At 33.5% G+C, this 22928-nt stretch overlaps 2 protein-coding genes across 7 annotated transcripts; one reads left to right on the plus strand and one right to left on the minus strand.

The window, feature by feature from the left end:
• Positions 1-8: 8 nt before the first annotated feature.
• On the minus strand, positions 9-21113 carry LOC130899217 (paired amphipathic helix protein Sin3b). 6 transcript variants are annotated; one of them, XM_057808971.1, is made up of 13 exons: positions 20847-21113; positions 15613-16661; positions 13161-13388; positions 12829-13095; positions 6605-6999; positions 6325-6540; positions 5798-6062; positions 5498-5735; positions 4500-4693; positions 3972-4433; positions 3648-3902; positions 3285-3581; positions 9-2064 (listed from the first exon to the last, which is right to left on the minus strand). In XM_057808971.1, the coding sequence occupies exons 2-13, from the start codon at positions 16639-16641 to the stop codon at positions 1813-1815; spliced, it is 4098 nt and encodes a 1365-aa protein (XP_057664954.1). In that variant the 5' UTR covers positions 16642-16661; positions 20847-21113; the 3' UTR covers positions 9-1812. The 6 variants fall into 6 exon arrangements, with proteins under 6 accessions (XP_057664954.1, XP_057664957.1, XP_057664955.1 ...); XM_057808974.1 differs by having other exon boundaries at positions 4506-4693; positions 20847-21110; XM_057808972.1 differs by lacking the exon at positions 20847-21113 and adding an exon at positions 19878-20029.
• A 469-nt stretch (positions 21114-21582) lies between these two features.
• On the plus strand, positions 21583-22912 carry LOC130899383 (protein seele). The gene is made up of 3 exons (XM_057809296.1): positions 21583-21744; positions 22346-22668; positions 22724-22912. The coding sequence occupies exons 1-3, from the start codon at positions 21639-21641 to the stop codon at positions 22859-22861; spliced, it is 567 nt and encodes a 188-aa protein (XP_057665279.1). The 5' UTR covers positions 21583-21638; the 3' UTR covers positions 22862-22912.
• Positions 22913-22928: the final 16 nt, after the last annotated feature.

Consider the following 22928-nt stretch of genomic DNA (forward strand, 5'->3'; position numbering starts at 1 on the left):
ATTAATAATTTGTTTTTTTCTTCGTTTCCGATAACTAAATGACATGCCACTGTTGAAATTTTATCTTACCAAACAGCAAATGATATATTTAGAACATATTTCAAATACTAGTTTTCAATTCTCATGTTTGTATTTTTTTTTCTTCAAAAATTAAACACACAAAACAGTATTGCACTCTCAGCTGCAAGTCGGGCTACAAATCAACATCGACCAACATTCTGCTTCGAGTAAATAAACATATTATGAAAATTTGGGTTTAACAGGGAAATTTCAAAGCAGACAGCTTCTATATAGCGAAAAAAAATCTATAGAACAGTAAGAATGCTTAAAGGTCAATGAGCTAACTTGATATGGATCTTTGGAAGAATTTTTTCAAGTATATATCATTATATACTTGATTAATGTATCGGATATGGAAGGTATATACTTTTAAAAGAGTTATGGTCCAAATGGTTTAATAGTACTTTTCGACAAACAGCAAAAAGTATGTCGTTTGGACCATAATTCTGGGTTATCAAGTTTCTATCTCATGGAAACGCGATAAAAGAAACGAAATTTCAATTTTTATGTTCATTTATTCAATTAAATATATATTTTAATCGGTCGATGTTGAATTGCATATTATAATCAAAAGACAAAAAAACTTTGTATTATCGATTCAATTCAATGATCAAAATTTGAACAAACAATTACAAAGAGTTTTCATACTTAATAGGTACATAAATATATAAAAATTGTATCACTGCGAGGGCCTTTTCACAAAAAAAAATCAATAAATTAATAAAATACTTTGAAATTCATATAAAATAATAGGGTTGGTTCACACAAATGTTTCTTGATTTTACCGAAAGTAAGTGGTCAAAGCTCACTCATAGTTATATAAATTTAATTTTTGTACTTATTTGATGAAAGGATCAATTTTTTGCTAAAATTTAGTCGAAAGTTCGAATATACAGAGTAAAATATACGTATTTCAATTTGTCATATAGGGAAAATATTTATAGAATATATAATTTTTAGACAGATAGAACTTAGTGTGAATATAAAATAGTTTTAAGTCAAATTTTTTGAGGATTCCAATCCAATGTGGTTACTAGTCCTTTATCCTTCCAATTTGTTTCAATTCCTGTTGTAACCGAAACGAAATGCAAATATGATAAACATTAAAAAGTAGTTCAAATGCAAGTCAAAGAATCTTTCAAAATAGTTACAGTTTAAGAATTAGGGACTGTCTTTTGACTCTGTTAAAATTGTCAAAAGAGGAAATAACTTTAAAAAATATCCATGAAACGTAGGAAAACTAGTCCTTCAAATTTGTTTGTGTAAGTACATAAAATACCTCAAAAATTTCATAGGACTGTTGTAACCAAAATATGCAAATGCAAATTCAACTTTTACAGTAGTTAGATATCATTTAATGATGATAAAATTCGATTGACGTTTACAATTCGATGTACGAGTTGCTTTGAACACTCACTATGAGATCCAAGTGACGAGACAATGAAAAAATTAAACCTGAAAAAGAAAATTGGTAGCCCCGCCACAGCACCACATAAAATTTTACACCTGCATAAGGAACCGGTTCAAATGTCTTCTAACAAACAACAATTAAATATATATATAAAAAAAAATTAACACGAAATTGCAAAAAATATTCTGGACCGCTTCGTGGAATTAATTAATTTCAAAAATTCCATTTTCGTACAATTTTTTTTCAAATTGAACGTTTTTTTTTTAATAATTCCACTTTATACCATAAAGTTAGGACATTCCAGGAAACGGTCGATACTTTTTAAATTTTTTTTTTGATTTTCAAACGTTGGAAGAAGCATCGTTGGATGACGCCAAACGTTCAACACGGTATCTGTTGTAGGGCACATAAGGAGTCCTATTTATATCGTTATCATTTAATACACGCGTCCTGTTGGGCACTACGCCCTCGCACCTACCCATTAACCAGTCCGTGCACTGCTTCACTTGAATGTCACTAACGTGCTCACTGGTCCAATGTTTTAACCACTGCCGAAAACGACCCGCTTTTTTCTTCGTTACATGCGGATGAGACTGAAATTCAAAATTATTGATCAATTTGACGTTTATACAAATACAAAATGAAAATAAATTTTCAGGGTAGTTCAAATGCACATCACTGAATCTTTTGTACCGACTACACCTGTTGTACAGCTGGAATAAGTGTGTAGAACAAAATACACCACCATAGGGGCTGAAATTGGAGTTCTCGAATACCAAATATTCATCATCACTATTGAAAGATACCTAGATAGAAAAAAATCATACATGTGACATCAATTCACTCTTGAAAATCAGACAGCAAATCAAAGCACTTAGTTTCCATGCCATCGACTTAAATATGACCAGAAATAACAAAGAAAACTTGCATATGGATTTCTAAGCATACAGGTATCAAATAGTCTAATATAAAACGCAAATGCTTTCTGCTGTGTAGGAAAATGCTCACATAAGAAACAGTTTGAGAAGAAGGAAAAAACCGAAGAAGAATCACTCTTCTACCGGGTAGAGCACCCCAACAATTTCCTTCAAAACTTTGGTACAACACATTTCTGACACTGACATCTCAATTAATGAGATCAGGTCTAGCAGAAACTGGCAAATGTTGATTTTGTGGGAAGGGGAAGTAACTCCAGTCCATCCAGTTCTTGGATAACTCACAATTACAAGGGATGGTTTAGATAAGAAACTTGCAGGAAAGAAAATCTAACCTCCTTGAAACAAACTCCATTCCCCCTAGTTCTAAAATTACTCACTATTATGTGGGGTAGTTTGGATAAGAATTTTTTAGGAGAAAAAACATAATCTACTTGAAACAAACTCCAATTCACCTAGTACACTCACTATTGCATGGGGTGGTTTGGATAAGAAACTTGTGAGAGACACCTCAAATTCTTTGGGACTAACACAGATGCTAGAATTCTTTAAAACTCTGGAACTGGAAGATGTTGATAGTACAATAAACCATAGGGTTGCAGCACAGTGTGTCCCCTAAACTAATTGAATTTGAATGGAAAATACATAGCTTTTGATAGAATTGCATCTCGTACACACAAAATCCTTAAGTTATTTCTTAATTATCTATAGTAGTTCAAATGCACGTTATTTTAAGAGCAACTTAACTACTCTCAAGAGTAGAAGAAAAAGGACAATCTATGCAAAGGAAAAACCGTTTATCATATACTGAACTTTCCCATTTAGTTAATCCTATTGAAGATTTTTGTCTTAGAGAAAATTTTGATCAAACTACTCACCTTTCTCGCTTTGTGGAAGGCACTAATATTGTACAAATAACTATCTTTTCTGACAGTAAACATAATTTTGGAATCTTGGACATTAAATTTGCATTCGGTTTCATCGTTGACCTCATAACCGGGATGCTCCGTCTGATCTCTCTCCGGTACAGTTCTTTCGTTCAATTTCCTCTCAATGGCGTCTAGAATATTGAAATTCTCGGTATCCATCTTTTTATTTTCCTCACTGGATTCTTCCTCCCTGTTGGACTGATGATTTCTGATTTGTCGTTTGTTCTTACACACATTGTTCGCTACCTAATTTATAAAAAAATAAAAACAAATAAATCGAAACGTTATAAATTTTATAATGAGAATACTAACCCTCCTTTGATATAACCTCAAATTCCTGTCCAAATATACCGGCGATCTAGGTTTCGAGTCCAAAGTAATGTCAACATAACGCTCTTTATACGCATTCCATTTCTTCCCATCGTCTACTTTTTTACCATCTTCATTTTCAGCGTCGAGTAATTCGATCGTCATACGACAATCCTCCTTGTAGATAAAAACCTTGAAACAATTCTCATCTTGGACAATCTTTTCCGCCGCCCGCTGGTAAGCTAATTCTTGGTGAACCTAATAGAGTAAACAAACCGGTAAATCTTTAAAATATTCATTCGAACTACTATAGAAATCCAAACATACCCTTTTGTATGCCGTGGCGCAGGATCCTCCGGCAGCTCCCTTTTTCTGTTCCTTCAAAAACAGATCCTGACAAGACGTGGCCGTCCGTTCGGTAACGCAATGTTGTAACTGCCGCACCGCATACGACACGACTTTGTCCAACGTAAATGCGACGTAAGCATGTATACCGAACATTTCTCGTAACGTATCTTCGTAAGTATTGGCCTCCATATTACCATCGAGGAGATTCTTCACCATATCAAGAAAAGCGGGATAGTAATCTTCGATTTCGATATGAGGTTTCGGTTTTAATCGGAGTGCTATCGCCGTACTTTCCTTGCGATTCGAACGGGCTTTTGCCTCTTCGGCGGCCATTGCTACGGCCCTTTCATAAATTTTCGCCAGACGTTCACATAAAATGGCGTGTAAACGGAGGAAGACGTACCAGTTATTATTCGCCATAAAAAGAGTGTAAGCTTCATCCTGTAACATAAAAAACGGGTTATTAGTTATAAATCTGAATTTGGCAATCCTCGGAATAGTACTAACACTTACAGGATCGCTGGTTTGCACGTGTAAAAGCGCTTTTTGTTCTTCGTCCTTAGTATCAGTTTCCATTTTTACGGAATTGGGACTAATATCTCCCCTACCGGGAGATTTACCAGGACTCGGTCCTTCTTTCTTCACTTCCTTATCAGATTTCGGCGAACTACTTGGGCTATCATCACAATCGTCCTTATCATCTGTTTTAAGGGAGAAATTAATCGACCATTAGATACATAACATGAAAAGTTGAAATTTATGGGATTCAAACCGTCTTACTGCCACTATATTAGATGAGCTGAGGCGCTAACCTTTAACCTACTGATTCTATTCTGTACTACAGACTGTTCACCATGTGCTGTAGGCTACGTGCCCGACCTCTTTTAGTTTTAAGAAGCCATTGTCAATGAACAGTCTCGCACTCACAGAAGAATTGTTTCGCTGTGCCCCTTGGTTACTTGCAGAAACGACAAGAGCTGTCTGAAGTGGTCATAAACCAAGTGGTGTCCAATGAGGATATCAATAACTCTCGTTAGCTCATTTTTTCTGATGAAAGGGTCTTAGGGGACCAATTGGTTGAATTACAAAGAAATCTCTTATTCCAGACTCGGAGTCATACTCCATATCTTCGATTTCTTCTTGTTTCCAACCTTTTTATGATCATGACTTAACTTAAGTCACGTGAGGGCTTCTTGAGGATCATATGAAAGGAGTTATCTCCTATCAAATGCTCCCAAAGAGTTGATAATCACTTTGACTCAATTTCACGAGAATCAAGTGCTTGGAAAGCTGCTCCACTGCTTTTACGATGTCATATGTTTCTGGTAGGAAAACAGAAGGTGCTGAGACTTTTTGGACGCCGAGCTTCATTTTTGGTTCATATATTCTTGTCCCTATTTGTCCATTTCAGAGCTATCAGTACACTTTCTGTTTTTTAGAGCCTACCGGCTCAAAGATTGTAGTTGTGACAGTAGAAACAGTTCAGTATAGACGAATTTACTCACCATCATCTTCTCTTTCATCGTCACTAAGTTGTTGCCTTGGATGAAAGAACAAATCGGGTACAAACTGCCTTAATAAATGTTTGATTCTTCTTTTTTCTCCTTTTTGGATACCGGTTTGTCTTTTGACGTGATGAATAAGGAGATTAGCTGCATCGTCTAAAATAGTACGGTCTTTATATTGTATTACCAAATGCGGACCGACGATAGGTTCGGCCCCTTCTTCGTTTTGTTCATGCCTCTGTAAAAAAATTTAAAAAATCGTTCATCGCAATTGATAAAAATAAGAATTTCTCAACTTACCTCGTCGAAAATTGTCTCGATCTCGTTAAACAAACTTTTCGAACGTAACGCCTTCACATCCGTTTGTTTGAAATTTATTCCTTGATGATCTAAACTCTTAAGGTAGTACTTTTCGTTCTGTTCCCTCCAAATTTTATTGAAACCTTTTTGGGCTTCTCTCCACTCTTCTTCTTTAGCTTTGAGCCTTCTTAATACTACAGGTACGGCTACCGCTGGATTCCTTTTTAAGCCGTCGATTATATCTTGTGCTTTATCACCGTAAATCCTACAACATCGAATTTGAATTTAAATTTTGTTCAACATTAATCAAATAAATTAAACTTTTGGTGCAAACGGCGTTTTCATAATCATCAATAACATTAAACGTATATAAAATGTCATTTGCACCAATATAGTTCTATGAAATGAATTTATTGGTCATAAAATGTCATTTGCACCAATATCTTTATATAAAATGAAATTATTGTTTCCGAAATGTCATTTGCAACAATATCTTTATACATATTTGTGAGATAGAAGGAATTTACCTTTTGATAGCTCTTTGATGCAATGTAGGTGAATTTCCGCCTAGACAATCATCAAGTTTATACTTGGCAACGTCGTCTGGATTCATTCGGCTCAATTTTTTATTGACACCTTCCAAAACCCTAATAGTAGAGGCGTTTACTTCGATCACGACGTCCAGTTCGAAACGTTCGTCTTCACAACGATACATGTATTCTTCATATTGAGTTTTACGCGAACTGTACCAAAAAAAAAACAAAATTAATCTCAAATATATAAATATTATCATTAAATTGAACGCACCTAACGAACGTACTATCTTCTGACCACGTAGGAAACGACACCCACTGATCGTTCAATACTTCTTTACACAGTTGAGTCCTTCCTGAACATTTGAGTCCTTCTTGCGCTTTCGGAATGATGCAGTAACTGGCGCCCAATCTTTTCGCTGTTGCCAGATCGATTTCTAATGCGTGATCACCTTGCGGTCTCTCGTTACGAGCGACGTTGAACGGTACCGCTTCGGTTTCGTTCTGACCCATAAATTCGCGAAACCAGCGAAGTAACTCGGGAAATTTACCGAGAAACGGAGTGACGATTTGTATGAGTTCCGATTTCGAGACTATTTCTTGATTGAAGAGCGTCAGGCAGCGGAGGAAGTTGTTGTACACTTCCTGGGATCGAACCGCCTTTCGTACCTATAACAATAACAAAAGAAAATCAAAAAAGGAGTCGACATATTCTGTTTGTACACATTCACCTTTCAATTTTCATACTTAAAAACCTTTACTAGTCTATTTAGATAAAAATATAATTACCATTGTTGGATAAACAAAAGACGAATGTTCATTTGGTCTAAAAGTTGCAGTGAATTGTCACAATTGTAGAACTGGACATAAAATATCCAGACGTACACCCAATTACCCTCAATAAGAACTTCCGATGATTAGCCACAAGGATTTGTAGCATTTCATACCCATTTATGGGTAAAATGGAACGTCCGGTGATTAGCCACAAGCATTTGTAGCATTTTATACCTATTTATGGGTAAAATGGAACGTCTGGTGATTAGCCACAAGCATTTGTAGCATTTTATACCCAATTATGAGTAAAATGGAACGTCTGGTGATTATCCACAAGCATTTGTAGCATTTTATACCTATTTATGGGTAAAATGGAACGTCTGGTGATTAGCCACAAGCATTTGTAGCATTTTATACCCAATTATGAGTAAAATGGAACGTCTGGTGATTATCCACAAGCATTTGTAGCATTTTATACCCATTTATGGGTAAAATGGAACGTCTGGTGATTAGCCACAAGCATTTGTAGCATTTTATACCTAATTATGAGTAAAATGGAACGTCTGGTGATTAGCCACAAGCATTTGTAGCATTTTATACCTAATTATGAGTAAAATGGAACGTCTGGTGATTAGCCACAAGCATTTGTAGCATTTTATACCTATTTATGGGTAAAATGGAACGTCTGGTGATTAGCCACAAGCATTTGTAGCATTTTATACCCAATTATGAGTAAAATGGAACGTCTGGTGATTAGCCACAAGCATTTGTAGCATTTTATACCCATTTATGGGTAAAATGGAACGTCTGGTGATTAGCCACAAGCATTTGTAGCATTTTATACCTAATTATGAGTAAAATGGAACGTCTGGTGATTAGCCACAAGCATTTGTAGCATTTTATACCTAATTATGAGTAAAATGGAACGTCTGGTGATTAGCCACAAGCATTTGTAGCATTTTATACCCAATTATGAGTAAAACGGAACGTCTGGTGATTATCCACAAGCATTTTTGGCATTTTATACTCAACCACTACAAAAAAAGAATGTTGGGTTATACCCACAAGCCTTTGGAGTGTTTAGTGTCCATTGACCACAACAATGGAACGTCTGATAACCATTCAGTTGGATCTTGTCCATGTTTTTGATCTATAACACTAGCCAAAATAATTTGAGGCATTTTATACCCAATAACTACAAAAAGGAACGTCTGATGATTAGCCACAAGCATTTTATACCCAGTTATAAGAAATATGGAACGTCTGAAGATTAGCCACAAGCATTTCATAACCAGTTATGAGCAAAATTGAAAATCAAATGATTAGCCACAAGCATTTGTAGCATTTTATATCCAATCATAATAAAAACATAATGTATGATGTTTAGCAACAAGCATTTGAAGCATTTTATAACCAGTTATGAGTAAAATGGAACGTCTAATGGTTAGCCACAAGCATTTGTAGCATTCGATACCCAATTATGAGTAAAATGGAACGTCTGGTGATTAGCCACAAGCATTTGTAGCATTTTATACCTATTTATGAGTAAAACGGAACGTCTGGTGATTAGCCACAAGATTTTGAAGCATTTTATACCCAATTATGTGTAAAATGGAACGTCTAATGGTTAGCCACAAGCATTTGTAGCATTTTATACCCAATTATGAGTAAAATGGAACGTCTGGTAATTAGCCACAAGCATTTGTAGCATTTTATAACCAATTACGAGTAAAATGGAACGTCTGATGATTAGCCACAAATATATAGCGTTTTATGCCAAGAATTAGCCACAAGCATTTGTGACATTTTAACGTTATACTGTTTTTACAAAAGTATCTCTCTCTTTTTGAGTGAAAAAATGGTGAATCCCACCCCCTTTGAATAATCATTTTTAATGTATATCAAATGATTTATCAAAAAAAAAATTGTTTTGATATTATTTTATTTTGAAAATAATCAACTGTCGTGCTTTCTTGTACAATATTCTTCAAAGATGTTTGTATAAAATTATTTTTTGAACGGCAATGTTTACCTTGTAACAATTTTTTTTATATTTAAATATTTGTGTGAAGCATGATAATTTTAATAATAATAAAAAAAAATAAAGTTCGGCGACCTCGTGTATTTCATCCGCACATTCTACTAAATATTGATAAAACATTTTTTTTTAATTCCTATTTCGTCTATACCAAATTGTCTCGTTTTATCAACGTCACTTTACAGGTACATATGATGTTTCCCCAATCTACGTACTTCGTTTTAAAACCATTATTTTACGACTCGGTTTTATGAAAACAATGTTAACTGTGTACTGATAGCAAAATCATAACAAAGTTTGTGATGATGATGGTGCAAAAAACGGAATCGAATAAAAAATAAACCTAACAAAAAGTATATCGAATCAATTTCTCGATTTTATTTAACGACTTAACTCTGTTACTATTCGCGTACACCTGTATACGTACGTTTTAATATCCGATTAAAATAATTTCATCTGTTTTCTCCCGATGTCCAATTTTGTGTGCGCATTTAGCATCAGTCAAGGACATACAGTGCCAGCTCAACCGGTAAACGATAAACGTGGAACAACAGTTGAAAGTTACGACGTACACCAGACTAATTCGTCATAAATGATGTCGATTTTCGTATAAAAAAATGTTTATTTAGTGCGATAAAATTAGTATTTTCTAACCAAAATAACTGAATGGAAAAATAACGGAGATATTACTAATGTGTCATTACAAAAACAAGTGGTTGTTAGATAATTTTCAACTTCAAACATACACCCAAATGTACTACAAGTAAGTGTAGTGTTTGTTACTGCAGGATAGGGTGTGTAAAAGGGACAGAAATTCATTATTATCGATAAATTCACGAGACTTACAGACATAAAATGGCGGGGATACATAATATGAGCGGTAGATCAAATGTACTAACAATCATAAATAGGACAAACGTTTTAGAATAACAAAAAAGCAATGTATTTGATCGCAGACACACATCCCCTTTCGACACAATGTGATCAATGCAATTACACGTTTTTTCAAGATTTTTTCACCTTTCTAGCTACATAATATGAGCGGTAGTTCAAATGTACTATGTACTTTTAAGATTATTGCCACCTTTCTGGCTACATAATATGTAGTAGTTCAAATGTACACACTATCATAAATAGTGCCAATGTTTTAAAAGTAAAAAGTTTTTGATTAAATAGGATTTAATTTTTAAAGTAAATCATACTAAAAAAATGTTAATATTTCAGAAATTTAAGAAAAAATTGTAATAGTTCAATGTGCATGAATAAAACAAATGAAACAACTAAAATAAAATTTTACTTTAAACACTATTGCCTAGAATCAATATAAATAAAAAATTAATTATGTAAAACTCATCATGAGACCTATATAGACTTGGGGAGGTTCTTTCATGGGGCATTTTATGCAAAAAAAAGTTCTAAACCATAAAAAATACCTCCTAATACAAATTTGATATAATAAATCTAGATCATTGAATAACAATTGGGGTTTCCGCTGCTGAAACTCCTACAAAGATGTCAAAAAATACAAATAATGACCATTATGATGGGATCAAGGGGTGAGAAAAAACCACACTTTTGACTAATACTGTATATCTTTCATATTGTTCCAAACGGCTAATTCACGGATAATATTATAAAAAAAAATGAATTATGAAAAGTTCATTCTACATCTATAGTAATGAGCAGTAGTTCAAATGCACCACTAAACATAAATAAACTCAAAATTTTGAAACGAACAACATCAGAAAAAGCAATCGAGTTTACACAAGTCCTACCAAGATTCAATAAAATATAAATAATGACCTTTATGATGAGATGAAAGGCTGAATAAAAGCCACAATTTTCACAGTTTCCAAAGATGACACTTTTGAGTCTTTAAAAAATTCATAAATACCAAAAATATGTACATAACAAACACTCAAAATGTTTTAGGAACACCGATTATCATTTTTCACTATTATTAAGGTAATTAAGTTTCAAATGTTTTAAAAATTAATGTTAATTGGTGAAATTGTTAACATAATATAAGTAATTAAATAAATTTTGTATTAATGTAGCAAATCTAATCGAAATACAATGTTAAGTTTCGAATACCATCTGCATTCGTTTTACAGTCTACTGAACATGAATTCAAATAAAAACCGATGATTATTATACAGTCTTCAGATATTTGAAACATAAATAAGACCAACGTTTTAGATGAAAAATTTACACAAAAAGGAATTTATTTGATGGCAGAATTATAGGAGAACATAATAATATTACATCCCCTTCCAACACCTATGAATACACTTATAGATAACATTTTTTCATATATAAGACTCCCAAGGTAATATAATTAATTTTTTTCGTGTTTCTAGTCACATAATCCGAGCAGTAGTTCTAATAACCCAATATTATAAAAGGAAAGCACTCAAAAAAGAAATTTACTCGATTGCTGATCTTACAGAAAATCAAAACACTTATACATCCCCTTCTGACACCTATTATAAGCATTTTTCCATATATAAGGTCCTAAAGATCAGGTAATTAAATTTTTTCGTTTCTCATTCCATATAATCTGAGCAGTAGTTCTAATGATTCACTAAACATAAATAAGGCCAATGTTATGAAAGGAAAACGCTAGAAAAATTAATCTATCCCCTTCTGACCGCTTTTGTCCCCCTAGCCATATATATGAGCAGTAGTTCAAATGCATCAACACAATTAGGTTCAATTTTATAAAAAGAAAGCACTAGAAAAACCAAACTGATCTGTGGAGAGTTTGAAAAACATTAAATTACATCGGTCACATATTAAAATGAGCAGTAGTTCAAATGCATAATAGGGATAATGTTATAAAAGAAAAGCACTAGAAAAACCAAACTGATCTGATGGGAGTTTGGAAAACATTAAATTACGTCTGATACATATTAAAATGAGCAGTAGTTGGCCCAAATTTCAAAAAAATCTATTTGATAGTATAATTTGTTTACAATTTGATAAAACTTAAAAAAAAAACAATGAAAACTAAAAGTATGACTGCAGCTCTGAAATTTTATAAACATTTCTACGGTCGATTAAATATAATGAAAACTTTCACTCCCTATCTCCAAAATACTTAAGCCACGTTCAAGATAGAATAAATATATTTAAACATTTATATTTATAGAATATGTTTACTGGAGGATATAATAACGATAATGACATACGCTACAAACAAAAACAAACTTTTCATTATGTTTGATACGATTTAATAAAATTATGCTATTTTAATACAATTATCTTCATGAAAATGAAAGATTCATAATATTAAAGAAAATAATAAGTGAGAATTGGAAAGAAGAAGAAAAGATCAGATTAAATATATAATAAATTATGGATCTGTAGTTCGTTTGTATCATTATCGATAGGGGGATTGTAAAGGAAAATCCGGTAGATAAAATTTATTTTACTGTTTAATTTTTTCGGCAATATAAGAAAAAATAATTATTTTTAATAGTGCAATTAATGTCACTGAAATATAATTTTCAGATAAAAAAATGTCAATTTTATATTTATGTTAATGCTGCACCTATTTTGTACTATTTTTAATTTCCCCAACATTAATTATATTATAATTATGAATCAATGCATTCAAGAGACTTGAAATCAAGACGATTTAAAAACATAAACATTATGTATAATATTATGCACTGATAACTCACCTTATCAAAAAAAGCATAATCATTGAGTGTTCCATACTTCCCAGCTTCGCTGAGACTAACATCTCGGCAAGTGGAAGAAATCTTGTGTTTTTTAGGAGGCGGTTGATCTCGATGTTGATAACTGGAATATGGCGGGGATCTTTTAACTGGCCCCCCAGCGATATGACTGGGTTTATGTTGAACGCCATGTCTTTCCAGCATATGATCACGGTTATACGGTTTCACTGGAAGTTTTTTGACGGAGTTTGAGTGTTCCGAAACTGGCACCTGTAAATTACAATCAACATTAGTAATTAGGTATAAGAAAATTAGTTTTAACTAAATGCTCTAACCTGGTTGGTATGACTGGTGGCATCTGGTAAAAACTGCCCGAATTCTGTCAACAGATCACTTTGATTTTCAAAAAGTTTTGCTACTTGACTGTAAACTTCTTGCTCGGTTAGATGTTTTATGCCGCTAGATATGCTCGATGACTCCTTCAATGTGCGCTGTTCCTTTTGATAAGTGTGCAAGATTTCCAAAAATTTCTTATACTTCTCTGGTTGTCCTTGGAAGCGGTTCTAAAAGAGACATTTTTAGATATTTCAATAATGCCTTCAATACTACATATAATGATTAATTTAAAATTTCAAAAATACAAATTACTACTACTACTACTTCTCTGCGATTATGAAATGAGTATGATTCATAATTTGGTTGAATTGTTTATTAACATAATAAACAAATTTTAGTGATTCAATTTTTTTTCTGTGCCAAAATGAGTTCAATGGGTAACTATTTAAAAACCTGTAACTGCATAAACATAATAAATTCTGAATTAAAAATAAAAATAAATGTAAAGCATTTCAGCATGTGTTTGGTTAACCCAATGACTACTTTATCTAACCTAACGTGTAACGATTTAAAATGAGTAAATCATTAATTGTTTCACACTTGCAAGTGATAGTGTTCGTGAATTGTATCAATAAATTATAATGACACTTAAGTACACTAATAAATTAATAAGTTTCAAGTTTTGGTAGGAAAACGGATTAAAAAAATCTGGAGAATTTTTTTAAAAGTAGCATATTATCTAGAAAAGTGGGTAAGGAACATTGACTCTTAAAAATTATTAAATTAAGAAAATTCTATACTAAATTATTGAACTGATCATTAATTTGGATTCAAGGCACATAATAGAGGTGAAAATAGCAGCCATAACCTAAAAATTACATTCCTTCTTTGTAAAATCATTTTTGAATTTCAATGAAATCTATTAGATGATATCGATTGATTTTTTTATTCAATAAGATATTTCTGAAAGTCATAAGCAGATAATAATTATTCTGAAACGACCCCTGTACAGGTTGATTCTGTGAGATCTATCTTTTTAATAAATACATGTCTGAGGATGATTCAGGGAAAGAATAAAAAAGCTTGTAGTATACCTTCTATTTTTTTATCAAATAAAATGTTCCTAAATGCCCTAAGCAAGTAATAGGGATTCCAAAACATCCCCTGTACAGGTTAATTCTGAGAAATCTAGAAACAAATATCTGATGATGATTTAGGGGACGAATCAATAAGCTGTAAGCATGCCTTCTATTTTTTTATTCAATAAGGTGTTCCTGAATGTCATAAGCAAATAATAATTATCTTGGCCGTCCACAAAGCCACTATGAACTATGATTCCCAACAGTCTCAGTAAGAGGAACAGATTGCTTTGTAGTTACCTCACTGAACAGTGATTCAGAACAACTTTTTTTAAAGTTATAGTGTATAGAATGTATGAAATATATTTAGAAAAAAAAATGGAATCTGGTTCAATGAGGATTACTGGTTTTATATTCACTAATTGAATAAGTGAAAACGGTTCAAATATTTTTTTTTCAATGTAAAAGTTCAGACTGCACTACTTTGAACTATTGTTATTTTTTTTTGGAAAAGGGGCACAAGTTACTGAAAGACAACCAGTCGTTTATACAAGATCTGTTCTGAAAATAGTAGCTTGTACTGTGTACCTTAGTCGAAAGCCCTCATCTCTGAGAATCGTGGATCAGCAATTTGCAATTATATTTCGTGGAAAACTTGGTAAAACGATAGAAAAGACTCACGACATGATTAAGGAACCCTATGGTGATGCGGCCATGGCTAGATCGGGTATTTTTGAGTAACACAAGCTGCTCCTAGAAGGTAGGGAAAAAGTGGAAGCACTACTCAAACATAAAACTTAACCATGAGGAAGTTTGTGCCATGAGCGTCATCAGAAGAGTAAAAGATCAACCGGAAAGAGATCTGCCAGGAGATTCTTGACCCCATAATATTTTTTCTATTCCTGGGAATATAATCGATGCTTAAGGGGGCCTGGTAAAGGCTGCTATTTTGAAAAATTCTAATAGTTTTTAATGTTTTTCACATACGGTTCATATTATTCCAGTACAGAGCTGGAATGGTACTAGAAAGATGTGAACCTGTATTGACATGTACCGTTCCGGGGGTTCAATCCAATCCGGTTGATTGGAATGGTATGAACGGCCTAATAATTAAGTTCTCTTCAAATTGTTTGTTCATACAGATACCTCTTCGGAATTTTATAAATACAAAGACACGGACCAATCTGCTCAGCAAAACATCTTTCGACGGTACATAGGTAGCAGTTTTTTAACGACTGGAACAACGTGGACGATATAATCCAGTCAAGCGCTGGAATAAAGTGAACCTCAAGCTTACGGATTATGCTTTAACACCTCACTCTACATCAGCACAAGTTGAAACGCGTTATAAAGAAAATTTATGACAACTTACCTTAATTTTGTTAACGTAATTGATGGCGTGATTGAATTCTACTGGTTGATTCTGCGGCGTGTCCGTGTTCCCCTGGAGGGCGTGAGTAACCGCCGCTTGAGCTGCAGACAACGACAGAGAACCGTAAGTGAGCGGTGGAGCGCCGTTACCCCCGTAAGAAGGGGTGTGATGAACCATCGGCGGTTGTTGCTGAGGTTGTGGTGCTGGTGGTGGTTGAGGTGTGACGGGCGGGATGTGTTGAGTAAACGACAGCGGTTGGGAGCTCGGCGGACCCGGAGGCGGTTGTTGACCGGACACATTTATAGTTCCTGAACCTTTTAAAATCATAGCCGAACGATGTTCTTGCGGTCCCGAGTTGATAGTTCCGGTCGGACTCGGCATACTAACGGACACTTGGAACGCGTAACCCTGATCGTTACGTTGCACTTCGATCTTATAACCCGGAGGGAGAAAAGTATTGAAACCGACGATCAATTCGGGAAATCCTTTAAACAGATTCGACACTCTAGTTATAACACCCGGGGTGTCAATACTCTGACTCTTAAACTCCTTCATAATGTCCAAAAAATCGTTGTAAACTTGCGGTTTCGATCCGAATTTGTACTTGACCAGATCCAGATACGAAAGTGCATCTTCGACCTTCAACCGTTGGAAATTTGTGGTATTAGACGATTGTTGTTGCGCAGATTCTTGGAGTCCAGCCCCAGAAGGTGAACCGCCGGCAGTGCGTAACTGGGAATGTCCGCCGATTGGGATGGACATCGTCGGTGGTTTAAGAGAATGCGGCGCGGTGGCCGACGGTAACGAATGGCCATAGCTGACCGGCGGAGCGGGAGGATATAGTCCAGATTGCATGCCTTCGCTCACTACTTTCACGGTATTCGCGGGACTGTTCGCCGAATATAAAGACGCAGTTACCACATTGGACAGCGATTGACGATAGAGGGCACCGCCCTGACCGATACCGCCGCCAGACAAAGGAGGTTCGTTTCCTTCTTTCACGGTCTCATCCACGCGCAAACGTTTCATTTCAAATTACATTTGGGCGGCTGCAACAAGACAAGACAAATTCTAATTCAGTAACTCGACAAACAAAAAAAAAAACTTTTAGGTTATAATAAGGCCACTTTTTTGTTATTGACAACTGTTTTTACTGTTTTTTAAAGCTAATTTGGCATCACTGTTAGGGACGAGGACGGAGAAGGACCTGACCTAGAGATGGCGGTAGTTGCTTGAAAAATACCCTCTGTATCAGAAAGTTACCGATCTGTACAACATATATTTCAAGTTTTAAAAACGCCACGTTGTTTAGTATGATACATATACTTTTATTTGAAAGCTGAAATTAGATTCTATTCTGGTTAGTAGAGTTTAAACGAGGTAGTACGACCTGCAAGGACCAGCATCGCTGTTTTTCGACCAAATAAAGTGACGATTCCAGAAATGTCGAAGAAAATCCACAAATCGGTACTGGAAGATCGTCGATCGAAAGTGCGCGAGCTAGCAGACATTGTAGGCGTTCTAAAAAGTATGATACGTCGTATGGGATGCCACGTTTTGCGCCGTTTGATAACCATGGATCTATCACTTCATACTCCAAACAAAAAATAAATCAAAACATTGAACTGAAAAGAGAGAATCGACTCCAAAGAAGGTTCCATCTGCAGGCAAGGTCATAGTATCAGTTTTTTGGGATAATTTTCATTGACTATCTTGATAAAGGAAAAACTATCAACGGCTAGAATTATACGAACTTATTGCGACGTTTGAGCGAAGAAATCAAGTAAAAACGGCAGTGATGTTTTATCAAAACAATGCACCAGCTCACACAACCGTTATTGCAATGGTCAAATTTAATTAATTAAAGTTTGAATTGCTACTTCATACACCCTAATCGCCAGATTTAGCCTTTGAAAAGGAATACCGAACCTGCTGAACATCTATGGGAGCTAAAAGGAGAGAATTTTTGTGTTTTCTTTGTTGAGTCAGGTACTTCTAGAACCATCCTCGTATAACTACTTTATAATTTGTTTGAAAGTTTTTTTTTTTTGTAATAACAAAACTTTCTAAATGTATCGTATCCTATCAAATCAATATGCTTTTCATGATTCATTTTAATGATTCACACGCCTACTTTATTACAAAAAATGAGGTTTCAAAACAATCTTACATAAATAAACGACAAGAAATTCTAAAGATTTTTTTTTGTAAAACTCATTGTATAATTTACATCTTCGTAAAATATTTACTTATTCAAATTTATTATAAACATACCGAGTGTCCATTCATGAAATATTTCAAGTATCTAAATAAAATTCTGCAAGATTTTTGAAACACTTTGTATTTAGGTGTAACAATTTTTACAAAATATACCATTAAAAAGTGCTGTATAAACAACAAAAGGGCGTACCCAGGATCAAAAATACAATTTTAAGAAAATCATGCAGTACTTCATCAACTAATTTATTACAATTATTTGTTTGTAACTTTTGTTTGTAATTTAATTTCCAAGGACGAAATAAATGAGATATTCTTAATAACTGATAAACTAATGGTTCCAAAATAAGTCTTTATAAATATATTTCAATTTTTTTCTACCATTTTTTCAAACAATTCAAAATCTGTCCACCTTAAGAAAGGATAATCACTCTCAAATTTCACTTTACAAGTAAATACTCAACTAGAAAGAGCATAATGATTTCAGGAAATATTTTAAACAGTAATTGTTTAACTAAATGTGGCTTTTCCTTGTTCACATCAATCTCAATTCAACAAACTGGTATGTTTATCAAAACTAAATCCAATTTCCTTCAATATCGACTTAGAAAGTATCTGAATTGGATAGTTTTAGTATATTTCAATTAATTAATTATTTCAAAGTTATTTTTTTGGGTGAAAAATTGCTTGAAATCAGAATAACTCGGAACTATGATTGTGTTAGTAATAATGTGATGCATGATTGATCAATATTTCATTTCAAATTTGACTAACCCAAATGCTCGATTTTAAAATATTCAATTTCAGTTTAGTTTAAACAAATTCAGTTTCCAAGGATACAAGAAATGAGATTTTCTAAATTACTCGTTCCTTAATGACTGGGAAATTCTTTATAAATATATTTCAACATAAAAATGGCAGTGAATGGAAACTGCGTTATATTAGGATTTGATAGATGCGAACGAAATATCTAATTATTGATCAAATATGATTTAAATATATAGATATTAATGACGAAAAAAAAAATAAATATCAATTTCATAACGATAGATTTAGGTTATTTTTTAAGTAGGAAAAAAGTTGTATGAAAATACCTTACCACGAAAAGGAAAATTCCGTGTAATTTCCAAAAATAGTAGAAACCTCTCACGTTTATCATATTTAACAAAAGTTTTAAAGTGTAGTGCACAAAACTTGACACAAAACGTTCAAATGAAGCCGACATCTGCCATGTTGAACTGCTAGAGTTCAGCTGATTGGTAAAGACACGCCCACTTATTTATTTCAGGCATAAACAAAACCGGTAGCGGTAGCGTATCCTAGTGATCATTTGAACGCCTAATTCTCGTTTTACCACATCGTGAATTTCAAACAAAAATCACAACGTTCAATAAGCCTTTTACATTGTTTATCATTGTCAAAATCATAAATCACTTTATATAAAAACAAACGTTACTATATTTTAAAATATTAGATTTCCGAAAAAGTACATCGCAATAATCAGATAGGTATGATGAATTCGAACCAAATATACTACGTTACGTAATAAAAATAAAGAAACATGTTTAGTGTAGAGTGTATAATAGCGCGCGCAACCCAAGCCCAATACCATTGGCTGTGTTAACCCTAATATTATCCCGGTTGCGCAATTTGACAATACTGCAATCTGCAATTTCTGGATAATCTGCACGAAACTTAAAAGGCGTTGCACCTGAAATAATATGAGTTACGCCGCGAAATCGAAGAAAGTCCGAGATTATTTTTTTATGTATTCATTTAGCAACAGTTAACTTTCCCGTTTGACCTTGACTAAGTGTTCAGAAATTATTACGGAGATCAAAAAATGTGTGACATTTGTTTTAGAATTACAGAATAACATTACGATTACTATAAAATATTCGGACGCGAGATACCCCATACACTTTCCCGAAATCTATTTTTAGATGAACCTATTCGTAGTTAGTTGAAAATCCATCTGCTAAATCAGGTGTCATTCGTATAAAGAAACAAAATAGTTTTGTAACGCATTGTCCTCAAATTAAACTTACATTTTCGTCAAGTACCAGTCAAATGATACATTTTCCATATCGGGCAGTTATCGAACCACGCCAAGAGCAATAACATGCACCACAAGTACAGTATCATCCTTTCGGACTATTTAATACGTCGCACAATCATGATTGTAGAAGTATAAATTTACGTATGCGATACGAGAATGTATGTCCATAGCTTGGCAACATCGTTTGCCCTCCAATATTAAACCTACGTTGCCGTTGTTACAGGGACGATCAAAAACCATTATTCCGAGGTTTTTAATATGAGTAATGGGCGTAAAAAGACAACGCCGCAAAAAGAGTTCGCTCCCGCGAGCCAAGAAGAGAGCTCTCCATTGGATAAACGACGAATCGATAGGAGAGTGGAAGGGTAGGGAACCGGACGCACACAAAGCGCTATTGCCAGCGGTTACTCTAAACAAAATGTTCGTAAAGACGAAAATCGCTTGCAAACCTTTGTCAGTAAACAAATACAAAATGTTACGAGAATATTTCATAACGAGTAGTATGATGAAGGCATAATGGAAATTTCTAAATTAATAATCTGAACGGTAGACGAAATATGTTGATTTGCTATATATAAATAGACGAAATTTAAATTAAATTGCCAATTGGCATTTAAAAAATCGTGTTGCTTACTAATCTTTTATAACACGCTTTCCGCGGTTGCCAGGTCAAGTGTTCTCGACATCGCCGACAACAAACATCTCACTAAATTTGGTATTAATAACAAATTTGTTTATTTAAAACAAAAGATCCGAAAAAAAATATTTTAGACACCTCACCTCCCACTTTGAAAAACATATGAACTAATTTTAGATATTCTACAAAAGCATTATAATGAGGTAATTATGGAAAATGACTATTAAAATTCATTACTTTCGATAAAAAACCGAAATAATACCGTCTGGATGCCAATAACCGTAAATTAGATGATAAAGGAATGAAAAATATGTCACTCACCTCGAAAAAGCCACTTCTGAGTTGAATTTTTCAATAAAACAGCTTTCCACAGGCACAATACTACTTTTTAACAATAATATTGCGTTTTCACAATAAATGAACAACTTTACACTCAAATTCATGAAAAGAAAATTCTGACACATTATGTTCTACCTCTTAATACGGTGACCGATTGGCGACTGGCTGCTAGCAGTGCTTGCCTGCCTGTTTCAGAATCCTCAAAGCTTGTTTGGAACAGTTCATTTTATTTGGGGGGACAAGTCACGTTACAAAAATTTTTAAAAAACCAAATATTTCTATAGTTTTTTCATGAAAGTATATAACAAAGAACCTATTTAAATTATTACTGGTATCTAAATTCACCTACAAAATAATATTATATAGAAAATATTATATTTACAGAAATTAGAACTCGATGCTTACTCCCCTATACCGAGTGGACTAATCTGAATGTAGAATCGTGGATGATCGACGGGAGTGCGCCACTGTACCGAAATTTCAAAAAAGGCGCGTATCGTAATCTTAAGTATGCCATAAAGTTCCATAAAACTTGAGATAAAACTTTACAATAAAATATGTTGGAAACTATACTTGATCAAATTCTAGTTATATACGCATATATCACAGGATATACTAGTGAAACGTGGATCAAAATATTTAATACGATCGATTGGCACGCCTGAATTTTTTTTAATAACCAATTAGATGTGAGGTACGTGTCAAACGGCAAACAAGTAAGTACAAATTATTTAATAGTCTTCGTAGTGCAAGAAGAGTTAGTTCATATTCATAATGAAATATTTGTGTTTAGTATTATCGTTTTTTTATTTCCATTCGGTAAAAGCACAATCATTTGCCACAGATACAGAAATTGATCCAGCGGAATTGAGATGCTTAGGTTAGACACCAGCAAATTTTGATACAGATATTTTCCATTTCGACGTGGATAATACGTGGTATAATCATGAATATTACATTCTTACAATTTCTTTTATAAGTTACTAAATAGTTTTATTTGTATTTATAATTTTATCTTATGTGTATTTCTGTTTCTGTCATGTTTTTTATGTGTAAACTAAAATTATCTATTCTTCTATACATCACAGTTTGTGTAGCTATACGTCCCATATCTTTTTATTTTATAAAATTATCGATTTTTTTTTATTTTGCAAGCAGGTCGCATGTACAATTGGGATGTTTTTATAAAGATTTTAACGTCATTTAAATATTTAAAAAGGTTCTAGATATTACAATTTTTGCCAAGTGCTTATTCTATATTGTTATTAAGGTTGTTGTCTTGATTATTGAAATTTTGAAGTCTATTATTAGGTGTTTTACAGTGATTTGTGTCATGCATAGTTTACATTTTGGGGGTTCACTTTAAGTAATTAAATAACTTTCACTTATTGAATGGGAGGAGACTATTGAATCTGTTTTAAATGCTTTATTGTTCAATAAGATAGAAGATTTTTTTGACGTTTTATTAATATTTTTTCTAGTATGTGAAAAAAGTATTTATGAAATAAACAGAGAAGTTAACAAATTAGATCCAAATAAAAAAGTTGATGTGGGAGGATATCGGCTCGATGCAGAAGGCAATTATGAGCACAAAACCGTACCACAAACCAAATCTGAACTAGCCCTTTCGGAAATAATCGAAGGAGTATGTAACAAAATGGATAATTACATTCGTGCTAAATGGAAGAACAACGGGTCTCTTACTCTACTAAATATGCTTACCGACATTGGTACTATGAATCCAGATTGGTCTGATGTGGATATTATACAAGATGGTGATCTCAATAAAAGCCTCAAGTTTTATGTTAGTTGTTTATTTCTTTTGTGCTTGTTGTCTACTAAATATTTTTAATTTTTAGTGCGAGGGCATTATGGAAGAACATGAAGAGGACATTATAACGTTGTACCAAAAAGGAGAGACTGATGTATCGAAAGCCTTTTGTATTACGCAGTCAAATATATGTACAGATTTTAAATCCCCTAAACTGGAACTTTGATTGTAAAATCTTTTTCTTTATGACAAAATAAACTTTTTTTTGGTTTTTCTAGAGTATCGTTTTATTT

Source organism: Diorhabda carinulata, chromosome 11, assembly GCF_026250575.1.
Source record: "Diorhabda carinulata isolate Delta chromosome 11, icDioCari1.1, whole genome shotgun sequence".
NCBI lineage: Eukaryota > Metazoa > Arthropoda > Insecta > Coleoptera > Chrysomelidae > Diorhabda > Diorhabda carinulata.